At 35.6% G+C, this 12,714-nt stretch overlaps 1 protein-coding gene across 4 annotated transcripts in view; it reads right to left on the bottom strand.

Annotated features, from left to right (window-relative positions):
* Window positions 1-687: 687 nt before the first annotated feature.
* PPM1B (protein phosphatase, Mg2+/Mn2+ dependent 1B) overlaps window positions 688-12,714 on the bottom strand; it is a 42,368-nt gene continuing 30,341 nt past the window's right edge. For 2 of the 4 annotated variants that reach the window (XM_082480612.1, XM_082480613.1), the window contains exons 6-7: window positions 10,462-10,519; window positions 2,604-4,434 (exon numbers count right to left, since the gene is read on the bottom strand). In XM_082480612.1, coding sequence (XP_082336738.1) covers window positions 4,129-4,434; window positions 10,462-10,519 — 364 coding nt within the window. In that variant the 3' untranslated portion in view covers window positions 2,604-4,128. Of the gene's footprint in view, window positions 2,539-2,603; window positions 4,435-4,456; window positions 4,489-10,461; window positions 10,520-12,714 lie in introns of those variants that run through there. The other 2 variants (XM_082480614.1, XM_082480615.1) reach the window with 2 other exon arrangements.

Here is a 12,714-nt window from a genome sequence, read left to right as displayed (position 1 = left end):
CTCACCGGTGGAACAAAGTGATAAAATTGCAGTTCATGAGGAAAGCAGGCAAGGGTTGTGCTGTACAAGCAGATCCAACCAAAAAGTTCAAAGAACTTATAGAGCTTATAGACTCAAAAATCTACAGGTTGTTCATAAATAACCCCATTCCACAGTAACACTAAATATTCAGACAGGTTATTACCATGCAGTATCAATAACAGATGATTTTGTTCACCTCTCCCACCCAGCTAAACAACTTCATTAATAAGCTTAAAAAAAAAAAAAAAAAAAAAAAAAAAATCAGTAAAAGTTTTAACATCAGTGTTATGTTTGAGAAATGTATATCCAAAACACTGTACAAAAGTAAAACTTTACAGGTCTAACATCAGATCTTTAAAAAAAACTTGAAGAAATGAGTTGACTAAAAAGTCAAGTTTAATCTGGATTTTTAGACTTTAAACAAGCGCTCCTGCGTAGGTGGAATGAGTTTTATTCCAGCTGAACTTGGGATGGATTTGCCCTAGGAGCTCTAAATGGTGTTTGTACTCTTCTGTCTCCCAAAGAGAAACCCACTTGGAGACTTCTGGCTATAGAACAAACAAATCCATCACTAAGACTCCTCATAAATCCTATGTGATTATCTTTTTATATAGAATACTTGCATCTTCTTGATAAATCCTCTTCAAGAAAATATAAAGCATATCACACTGTTTTAGCAATCCTTTATTGAAGATAACAAGTTGGTTATGTTCACTGTATTGTATGAAACATCACAATATCATACTGGGAAGGTACTATCAGTACAGGGTTGGACCAGAGCGGACAGTCTGAACAATAAACCATTTTGCATTCTTCATTCCCTATCTTTTAACAACCCCAAAAAAACCAGTAAAGGGACAAATACCTGTTAACATCATCATTTAGAACACTTTAACTTACAAGGCTAAAATCTAATGAATAAATAAAATATACTGTGGCAATAATCCTCTCTAGACCAAAAAAAAATAATAAAATCAGATACACAGTGAATCAAAATGATTGGGAAAGCTGGCCTTCGGCACCAGTATGAAAGAGCATGTGTTTTTTTTTTACAGACTCACCATGGGGATAAAGTTACAGAAAAATACCATGAATTCCATTTCACACAAAACCAGTTGATGACTGTCATTAGCTTAAAACTACACACAAGGGCAATTACATCCTCGCTGAAACACAGTTTAAACAAATAGGAAAATGTTTACAAGGCATCCACAGCATGTAAATCATGTACAGATGGATACATTCATTGTTTCCCCTCCCCAATAGCTTTTATTTTAGATAAATACTTTACTCTTCCCCATTTTCAGCATTTACTGGACTCATTACATGCACAACTCAAAGAAGTCAGAAAAAAAGTCAAGGTTATTGCAAAAATAGAATTAAACTAAGAATCTTCAAGTACCTTACATGACAGCCACTCTGTACCATGCCCATTGCTTATAAAATGAAAGGTCATTGAACCCATGAAAATATCTCTAATATTTTCTTAATTTAAAATAGATAATTTTAAGTGTATTTATAGTAATCTCAAAGTGATAATTTGAACTTTGAAAATAATGCAAACAATTAAAATTATACCCATATTACACAAGACTTCTGTCTGTATCTTAAGCTGAAAAAAAAAAATCAAAAAACTATAGAAAACCACATATAGAACAAAAAATAATCACAATTTACATTATAATAAAGGCAAATTTTCAGCATTTTTTAAAAAACCTGCAGCTGTGAGAGATGTCAAAGCAAGTCACTACTAACTATAAATTCATCAGTTTGGTTTTAAAAGATTTTCTCTAGCAAGAGTTTAAGGGTGTGTTGTACACATGCGTAAAATTCTTACTGTTTTTAGATGCCTAGAATCTTCATATATTATTGCCAAATACATTTATCTTCAAGCAAGCAGTAGGCAACATATCACAATTTGGACACCGCAGGGTAACCTAACTGGTCTGGTAATACAGGTAAAACTGGAAATTAAAAAAAAAAAAAACCCAACCAAAAAACCAACACATCTGAGAGCATATTGCCCAATTGAAATTACTTTCAAGCCACAGAGCTGCAAAGCCTTCCAACTCGGTAAAGTGAAATAAGTAACATCTCAAACAATTACTCGTACTCCCTCATGCTTGTGTTGCACATTTCATTTAGCCACAGTGTATCTTCAGAGTACACCGACAATCCCATGCACCTCAGGTACATATACCGATCTGCTGAGAGAATCATTCCTTCCTTCCTTTTTAGGGCCAAAGTTCGTTACAGATGTAATCAGTATGCCTGACGCTGGTAAAAATACTGTAGTACAGGCAATGCTAAGAGTGGCAATATCAGAAAACACAAAAATGAACAATGATGGAAAATTCTAATATCTTTCTGCCCATTTCACAAAATGTTGGAAATCCACCAGAATTTTTCCCTTGTATTGAAGAAAACAGATTTAAAAGTTTTTTTTCCCCCTTTCAGAATCAAAAGCATTTTAGTAGATTTGTAAGGCTACCACGGATCTTCTAGATCTCCAGCACCCTACAGGAAAAGAAGAGGAGAAATATTACTACTCACCAATACAAATGAAAACACTTTGTTGCACTTTGGATTTAAGTGGCATAATTAAATAGAATACTAGCATAAGACAGATGATATTTTCCTTTTTCTCCATACCTGCCCACTTCCACACACAAACATTCTTTCTTCCTCAACTTCATGAGGGGATTTACTTTCATAAAACGTGAACCCAGTAAAGCTATTATAACTAAAGACTTAAAAACAAGTGTTATCTAAAATTGTACTAAATCATAGCTATCAATAGATACTACATCTATGGACTACAAAAAAAAAAAAAATAATCTATAAAATACTAAGGAACTCAGCTCTTCAGGTATTCCTGGTCCACAAGAAATCCCCGCAGGCTCTTTTTCATTAAGGCAGTGAAATTTGTACCTATTTTGAACAATGATATTTTTGTGCAAGCGTTATATTATAAACTGACCACTGACACAAGAATTCTAGATTTAACTTATTAGCAAATTAGTTACTACCACTGTAAATTCCCAGTATTATCACCGATCTACCCAAATGCATGTACATACATGTGTCGTACACCAAAACACACAAAAAAGATTTGGTAGAAGATAAACTTCGGTAGAATAGCCAGTTTATTCATTTACATGGCTGATGTTTAACCTGAGAAATGTTGCCCAAATAGAGGATTATGATGAATGTGCCAAACCCAAAATTACTCAAATATTTCTAGAAACTAACAAACATCATGAGTTCATACTAGAAACTATGAAAAGTTTCAAGTCATGTCAGAATGATAGCATTTCAAAGGAAGTTTATTACTTGCTCAAAAAAGTCAATATGCATACAGATATTATTCCACAGCATATTCTTTATTTTCACTTAAACACAAATTCTTAGAATTTGACACTAGGTACTAAGTCTAAGTACATTTTCATTTCTGGGTATATGTTATGCTACAACCTGGGAAGTAATACAGTCAACTAAGAAATAGATACTTATGACGAACAGTGGATACAATCTAAATTGGAAAAAATCAAACACATTTCATGAAGAATAAGTGACAACCTAAAATGTAATAGCTTTTGTAATTTAATTATAATATAAACTATACACAATTGAAATACAGACACACGGTATATGATGCTGGGGAAGAAAAAAAGACTGATGAATTTGTATCATTCAGTTAACTTGCACAAAAGATACAATTAAGATGTGAATTACTTTACAATTAGTAAACATATACCATCAACATTATTATTTAAGAGCGTATTTAAAATAAAAAGTTTTAAAATTTTTTTGCATTGTCATGTTAAGATTCCTATTATTGGTGTCACAAGATTTAAAAAAAAAAAAAAGAAAAAACAAAATCTCAAATGGGAAGTTAACTGCTCACTACACAATATCAGATGCAATTACTATAATATACCATAGTAGTTGAACTTGTAAGGAAAAAAGAGCTTTTGTATAAACAATCTGTACAAATAACTAAAGTAAAAACAAACAGACTTCTAGGATAGATGTGACAAATGTTGAGATATAAACAAAGGAAAATACGCCAAGTGAAGCGAAGCGTTAAATCCGCTACGGAAAACGTTATGTCTGTTTATCACTCATCTCATTCATCCCTGAATCTTCGTTTGAGCTCTGTATTTCAGCAAGGTGATTCCCAGATTCTGTGTGGGTGTCTGGTACGGGGTCACTGGGTCCAGCATGAGTATCTGAAGTAGATGCTGCAGCTGATTCAGCAGTGCACTCTTCTCCCTGCATCTTAGCTAGCCTGTAACTAGTCAGCATCTCTTCCAGAAGGTGGCGGTAGTTCCCCCTATGATTAATTCTCATTTGCCTGAGTGCTTCCACCAATTTTCCCTGCGTTCCACTTTCCTCGGCTTCGCCAGGGTCCTTTCGTTAAGATTCAAGACCCCAAAAAAATCAGTCGTTAAACTAAGATATTTTCTAACGACATTTTAAAAAGAAAAAAAAACACAACAATTTTTCTGACTGAGAAAACATCAGCTTTGCACTATTTGAATCTAACACACCTTATTAGCAACATACATATTAGAACAATATAATCCATGTTTGTCTATTTTATACAACATAATTTAAGAAATGACACCTATTACAACAGCATTTTTAATAATTTCAATTTATTTTGAGCTAGACAGTGTCAACACGGTACCTCCTCCCAATTAACTCCATCTTGGTTGAAATTGTTTTTCAATGAATATAGCTGGTGCTCCCCACAACTATGGTCAATTGTCAATGACAAATTTGAAAAGTTAAGCTTCTTTAGCCATCAGGTCAATACTTTTAACTGTCAATTTCTGCACAGCCAATAGCAACAGTCCTGTGAAAAACTTACTAAAGAGAATAGATAACACTACTGCTAGCAGTTTAATTAAGCATTGTATCAAAATAAATGCTCAAAGTGTTTTAGAAAACAATCCTTCTACACTAAAGACTAATCTTTGCATGCATGATGCTGCCCTGAAAGAAACACACAGCTACCTATCAGCACCAGGAATGGTGGTGTTTCAACAGTGTAAGACACTATTTTTGACAGATGTGCATATTGACTAGAAAAATTAACAGGTAGAACAGCTATTCAAAGTAAAATCTAGCACCTACAGCACAGAACCTGAGTAATAAGCACTGATTAAGGAATGGAGGTGTCCTCTGCAAACCACCTATTTGGCTACAAGCCTTCAGTTGAAAAAAGTTGCAGTTTTTTTGTTGGTGGGTTGGGGTTTTTTTTTGGCAATAGACTTGGGTATCTATTACAGTGCTGGGACTGACACTAGATATTTTAACTTTCAAGCGCTAAAGCGGTACTTCTGCTTTAAGGGAATAGTGCATTTTAAATTATTAATATCTAGCAAGTTATCAAGCTAGACAAACGGAACTGTATCTCTGGAAGCTGGCAGATTTTGCAATACATTAGAAGCAAAATCCAGACTGCCTTTTTCTCATGCTGACCTCATTTTATTGTCATCTAGTCCAAAAGCTTCACAAACTACAAGTATTGCAGTCACTCATTTGCAAGCTTAATAGCAGCATTAAGACAATATCTTGGGTTGAGTAGGATTTTGGATGCTGTAACGTTCCTGGAATAGAAGCCCCAAGACTAATAAACACAGTCTAAGTTAAAAAGAGGACAATTTAAACACAAAAATTAATGTTACTGCATATAATGCCATCCCTCTATGTTTAATTTGTTGCATAAATAGAGACATACTTCCACTGTGGTTTGCTGGTCTTAGTTTGAGATATTTTGACAGCCATGTACTAGCATTTTCACATTCAGATAGCTCTTCATGAGCCCAGTGAGGAGAAGCAAGTTAAAGGAGTTAGTTTTAATGTACGAAGTGGGATTATTTTAATGCCTCATGAGCACAAAGACAGCGAAAACTCAGGGCATCGAGGTGAGGCTACAGATGTATCCCATTTCTCAGGTTTTGACAAAAAAATTAAAATTATGTATTTATCTAGTTAATATTAAACAAGGCAGCATAACTGAAGAATTCCATTTTTTTAAAGTTCAGAGAACACCCAAGTTCCACAGTTCCTGCAGCCCATCAGTTTGACATTAGCAAACATGTACCCTGAATCTCCACATTTCACAATATTCAGATATTTAAAAACTCTTTTGGCAGACTGAAGTGAATACTTTTGCTCCCATGCAACACCGAAGAGTAAAAGCAATAAGCAATACAATAGCAGCTCTGAGACTCCTAAACAATTCAAATGCTAGTAGGACCCAAAGTAATAGTGCCATTGGTGTTTGATATTCAAACTCGCATCCTGCTTTGCTTTGCACCTTGTTTGATGGCGGGCTATTTTGTGCTTCCCTCCTCTCCCTCAGTGCTAGCAGACAAGAAAACCCTGAAACAGCAGGATACAAACTGCCTCTTTTATATACTATACACTATAATGCAGATTTCTCTTTTAATGATGTGTGGCTAGAACAGGTCCCTGAAAACTATGATTATTGTGCAAGTTAGCATTTGTCTTCCCTCATGTTCTAATTCAACTTAGTGCTACTGACCATAAAAACAAGAATAAATTTTTGCTAGCTATATTTAACATGAGTGTTCACAATTCTTACACGAGTTCTGCTCTGTTGAACTATGTATATAAACAGAGCTACTACATGTTGGGGACAGGATTTACAATGTTTAAGGGTGTAACAACTTTGCCTATTTACATTTTTAAAGTCACCTGCAGCAGCCCTTAATGACATATGATTTGATTTAGAAAAGTGCCAGAGTATAGTATTAGCAAAAGCAAGAGAGGAACATGATTGGTTTCAAACAAGATACTCAACTGTGGCTTTAAATAAATGCCACTGAAACTATTAACACAGGCACTGTAATTTTAATATTATTCCTTGTGTTTAAGTATACATATACACCCAAGTAGCTTAATTGGATACCAGCCTCCTAGTCTTAGGAACACATTAAAAAAAATGGTCAAAGTAGTAGAGCCATTAGCGAAAGAGTAATGCTTTAACATGTTAACTAGAACACAGACTCGGTGGTATTGTAACATGACAGTGGTAACAATTATTTAGCTATGAAGAAGTTCTTTTAAATTCCCTTTAAAGATCTGAAAGCACCAAGTGCCAATAGACAACAGATTATGATTTCACTTGCACTTGTAAAGGCACAAGCCACCACATTTATATTGGAAGTCCCTCTGCTGAAACACTGGCAAAGCTGCTCTTTGTGAGCCCAATGCAGGGCTCTCTCCAGCCCTGGATTTACAAAATATTTGTACCCTGCTGAGATGCCTAAAAGAAGAAACACTTACGACTGCTATATGCTGAAGCCACACTAGTGATCTGAATACTGCTGTAGTAAGGATTCTTTCACTCCTCAGTCTCTCACTCTGCACATCTCCTTATTTAGGAGTTGTTAAAGACTCTCAGAAAATACGCATGAAGAATTGGAAGAGGTTACTCTACAATCACTAACTTGGATGACAAAAAAATTCTAAGCACAGCACTAACTGAAATCTTTACAGTGCCAAGTAAAAAGAAAGGTAATCTAGAAAAAGATGCCACCTTGGTTTCGATTAATATACCTTCTAAGAACTTATCTGCAAAGCTATTATGATCCAGTTCACCGTAACTCAGGATAACTAGTTAAAGTTGTTCAACGCTAAAAAAGCATATTCTTTAGAAAGATGTCATATTCTCAATTGCGAAAGTTAATCTGGTTGGTTTGGGTTGTTTTTCTCATGTTTGTTTTTGTGGGTTTTGGTGGCTTTTAACAATTTTTACTCATATGCATTAGTATTTTAGCGATTAGTTACGTTATTGTTTTGTCAAGGTAAAAAAAAATGGTTCTAGCCTTATATGAAGTCATCAGATGAGGATGACTGCCACAGGCAGACCTTGCAGTTAGCAACAGCAGTATTCTCCATTACACCCACGCTCTAACAGACACACGTACACTGCTAGCTACACACAGGGAAAGATTCTCAAGCCCAAGTCAGTGCACCTTTGTGCTCTGCAGACTCAGCATCTGCGCCTGCAGCTTGTAATTCATACTTGCTTCATACTAGTTTAGAAAAGGAGCATTATTAGTTATATTTCAGTCTCACTTGGAAATGTCATCATTGGGATGTACTGTATGTTTCCTTCCTACCTTTGCTTCCTGTTTAAATGCGAGATGTGTAGCAACATTAACACAGCGAATAGATGTCGTGGTTTGGGTTGGGCTCCACATTGTGGAGAATGTGACGTTGAGTAACTGAACAGCTTCCTTCCCTTATACCCACCCTGTGCACTAGAGCATTCAGCTCAAAAGACTAAGAGATCATCACATATATACCTGGAACTGAGTAAAACTAGCAAGGAAGTCACGTTTTCATCACCTCAGAAATAAGGCCCACTAAATTCACCCACTTCAAGGACAGTAAGATAACAATTCCTCTTTGCTGGGAAAGTGCAAACAGGAATTGCATCCTTCGCTGAGTGGCACATCCTCCTCTCAAACTGCTCAGGGTCAGAATCACTTTGGATGGAAAGAAGAAAAAGTACTGACTGGCAAATGGCATCTTACCACAAGACCTAACTAAAATTTAATCCAGTGTGTTTAAAACACATCATCCAAACCATTACTGAGATTTGCAGTAAATACCAACAGAAGGCAAAGTTTACAAAGTAGACTGGAGTGTACTGCTTACGTATCATACTGAAGAAGCCAAACCAAAAGGACTCAAAACAACTATCCAGGGATTCCAATAGCAATAAAGGTCAAAGCTATTAATGGTAATAAGGGTTAAAGCTCTATCCTTTGAGTAACTTGCATATGCAGTTCCATAACCTCATTTTACTAAATTATAATGGAAGATGTACAAAAATTTCCTGGAAGTACCCAATAAACAAAAGGATGCTGTACTGTGTATTAGGACTTTAGGGAAGCTTGTGTGGCTATTGAAAAGTAAACTTGGACTTAGAAAAGACATACCATAAATGCAACTATGGCAATATGATATTTCTAGAAAGTTATCATTAGACAAACTTTTTTCCTTAAAAAAAAACAATCAACTTATAAAACCTATGCCGTGATCCACTTTAACCAATAACTTTACCCCAAAAGCAGGAACAAGATTATGGCCACATATGAAAAGTAGTAGCAGGCTGAGAGAGGTGCAGAGTTTCCTGAAGGACTAAAGAAGCTGAAAAGAGGAAAATTTTGTCTAGCTGTTTTTGGGGTGCTGTTGCACAATTAGTTGAAAATTAAATGAAAAATGCATACTATATCACTTTCAAGTTAAAAAGGAACAAATCCTAAAAAATAAAAAAGTCACAGATTTCTTCTCTATTTGTACTGTAACAGAATAGCAGCCTTCCAGCTCCAAAAGCTTTCTAACTTCAGAGAATAAACCAAATACAGGTATAGCAAGAGAAGAAGATGACAGTGGGAAAAAACACAATAATAATTGTGGCGAGACTGCACATTCACAATCTCAAGGCACACAATTGATCATTTCAAAGTATTTCAAACAAAAGTTGCTATCTCCCCAACACTATTCATTGTAATGACTACCTGAGGACCTTGTAGCCACCTCAGAAGGGAAAAAATATGATGAAGGATTAACTAGAAAACGAATCATACCTTCACAGATTAGTTCACATAAACTGTACAGGAAATAATACGTGTACAAGTAGCAATATTTATCACCAGCTCTTCAGTTTTCAAAAAAAATTGTTTTAAACAAGTTTAACTGCAACTGATATGAACATCAGTTACTCCTCTTTATACTAATATTAAAAACGACCTAATTGTTAGGTTGAGTGTTAGAGTAAACCATATTTCAACATACTATTTAAAATGCAACTTATTAGGAACTAGGCAGAAGAATGTAAGCCATTTTAGAAATCAGAACTGAAGTAAACTAAAATCACTTTACACTTTTAGATCACTGCACATGGGATATTTAAAGACAGTGTAAACTCTAAAAAAGTACTCAATATCAGCCTCGTTATCTTCTATATTCAGTGTACCAAGGCCTTCCACACTTACAGAAGACAATAGGAAGTGGGTTTGCCCCCTCTTCTACTAGTTTTCTGGACAGTAGAGATAATAGCTAGTTAACAAATATGGTGACCATAATTTTTGACAATAATAAACTAACTTATAAAAACCCTGCATTGTTGCCTCACAGGTCTGACTGAAAAAGCAGTAGCCAATTAAATGTTTAAAAAGTCTTTTAGAATTAGGTGTCAGTTTGCTGTCTTTCTGAGGATGAAGTTCTATATCAGATCCATCCAAAACAAGGTCAAGATGAACTGCGTGCTACGATGCATATTTTGTGTATATAATACTTTTTTTGGCAGTGATGTATGCTTTTGCTTAATGTATGACACTACTTTGACATTATTAACAAAGATTTGTAGCAATCAAAATGGGAACTTACCCCCTCATTCTCTCTGTGTGGATTCAGCCTACTATACACAGCTTCAATAATATTACGCCTAAAAAGAGAAGTTTGAAAAAAAATTAAGCACAAAAGGATTTCAAAACATTGAAAACTTAAATTTGAGCACAGTAATGGTTTCAAAGGGTTTAAGATGTTTTGCCTTTAACCTGCCTCTAAAAATAGATGAAGCCCACTCTCAGTGGGGATTTATCAGTAAGTCAGGATTTGTAAACGCTAAGCAAGGCAAAACGTTTTCTTACCTTACCCTCCCCACGGTGTACCCCTTTATATCTTTAGAAGTTCCCTCTGCACAGTCAGATTTTGCCAAGAGTACCATTTAAATCTGTATTTTACTTCTTATAACAAAATTCTTCAAGTTTCCTGGTTTTCTTGCCTTATTTCTGGATGTGGAACTTGAAGACAGTTGGGTTTTCCCCTATTTTTATTACATATACACAGTTTACTAATTGCCCATGAAATTTTGAAGTGTGGTACCCAGAGCATACAACCTCCCAGATATGTCCTCTAGTGTCTATTCACACAGTTGAAATGAAAACCTAAATGCCACTAGCTAGACTTTTTTTCTGGCAGTGCTATATTAAGCCACACCTTCACAGGCAGGCAAAATAAACACAAAAAGATTCGGAAAAAATAAACCTCAACATATAAACAGACTTCTGAGAGGAAGAAAGTTATGCTCCTACATCTTCAAATCATAGTAAGAACTGGGAAATGTTCAGACAAGTATAATACATATGATCGAAGTTACTGACAGCTTCAAGAAACAAAACTGTTACATGAACTAAGACTCACCAGTCTGGAAGCGGCCAAGACCTATAAAAATGATGTCTTACAGAAGCACTGACTGTTGGCTCTTTCAAACAAAGAGTACAAGGGCTTCAACTGAAGACAGCAGTAGGTGTCTCAAAAACAGAGTGATGGCTCTTGATGCAACAGAACTTTCTGCCCCAGAATACTGACGATGCTAAAAGTTTTATGAGGGTCTTTCTGAGCATATTTAACTTTATGGAAGAGAAATTCTAAATCACTAAGTACATAAACTACCTCAAGATCAGGAAGCACCTCAGCTGTAAGAAGTTGAAAATCAAAATAGTAGTAATAATAATAATAATAATAATAGGGGAAGTACTTTACATATTTTCCTAGTTTTATATTCTTCCCTAAGCATCTACTTTGAGTTATCTTGTGGACAAGACAGAGCTAGAATGATCCTTGGTCTGATCTAGTACGATGAGGTTCTTATGTTCACACCATGGAAACAAAAGTACATTCAAAACAGTAGAGTTTGGTTTTCAAATGCAATGTTTTAAGTATGTCGACTTCTAAGACAAAGCAATAAATCAGGTGATCTCAATATCTAGTGTCCAGCATCAGAATATTTTTCCAGTCACGATCCAGCATTTTACACAGCATCCATTAAAATACTCAGAACTCTGGGAGATGGTTTGCAGACCACTGAATACAAGGTACAGTGCATCTAATCTTAGGATGACCACTAACCTACAACACTGAAAAGGCATCATGCTATCATATGTTCAGAGGCAACATACGTTGATGATGAAATCAGCATTTATCTAGACATACCACACTAAGACAAGCAGAAGGCAGGCACAACAGGTACACCTGACAACTCAAAGCCTCAAGACACTGGTGTACATGCGATTTGTGCTTGTTCACACATGAAGGTTTTGGGCTGTGTCTGAATGCGCTCCAGGAAAGAAGTTCAGAATTAAATTGCTAGTGACACTTAAAAAAATTATTTCTGATACAAAAAGTTCAAAGAACACAACTCCAAGGGCACATCAGGTAAAATCAATGCTTTAAAAATTCTGGAAGGGTTGCATGGCTGAGCTAGCCTGGGGTCCATCAGCACTGACAAGAGATTTCCCTAGAGAAAAGAAACTGAATCTCTATGCAGATGATACAGGAAAGCGTTCTCTCCATTTAGTTCCACATCTAGTGGTAGTGGAATGGCACAATTCTGACCAATGACTGTACTACAGAGAGCAATGGTACCTCACATCAATGTAACAGAAAACACCTAAGACAGTCCAAGCACAGCTGCCATAGAAGCAGCAGATAGCCATTGCAGAGGGTTTAAATTAGACTTAAAACTCAAGCCTTCGGGAAACTTCTTATCTTTGCAATTCATTTTTCTTTCTTTTAATAGTGTATTTCTTCATACTTCCCTTTGAAGGGAGAATTCAGGAGCAAGATGTTGAGTGGAAG

The sequence above is a fragment of the Vanellus vanellus genome (assembly GCF_965231255.1).
Source record: "Vanellus vanellus genome assembly, chromosome: 3".
Lineage (NCBI taxonomy): Eukaryota > Metazoa > Chordata > Aves > Charadriiformes > Charadriidae > Vanellus > Vanellus vanellus.
The sequence above is the reverse complement of the archived record's forward strand: the minus strand, read 5'-3'. Positions and strand labels throughout refer to the sequence as shown.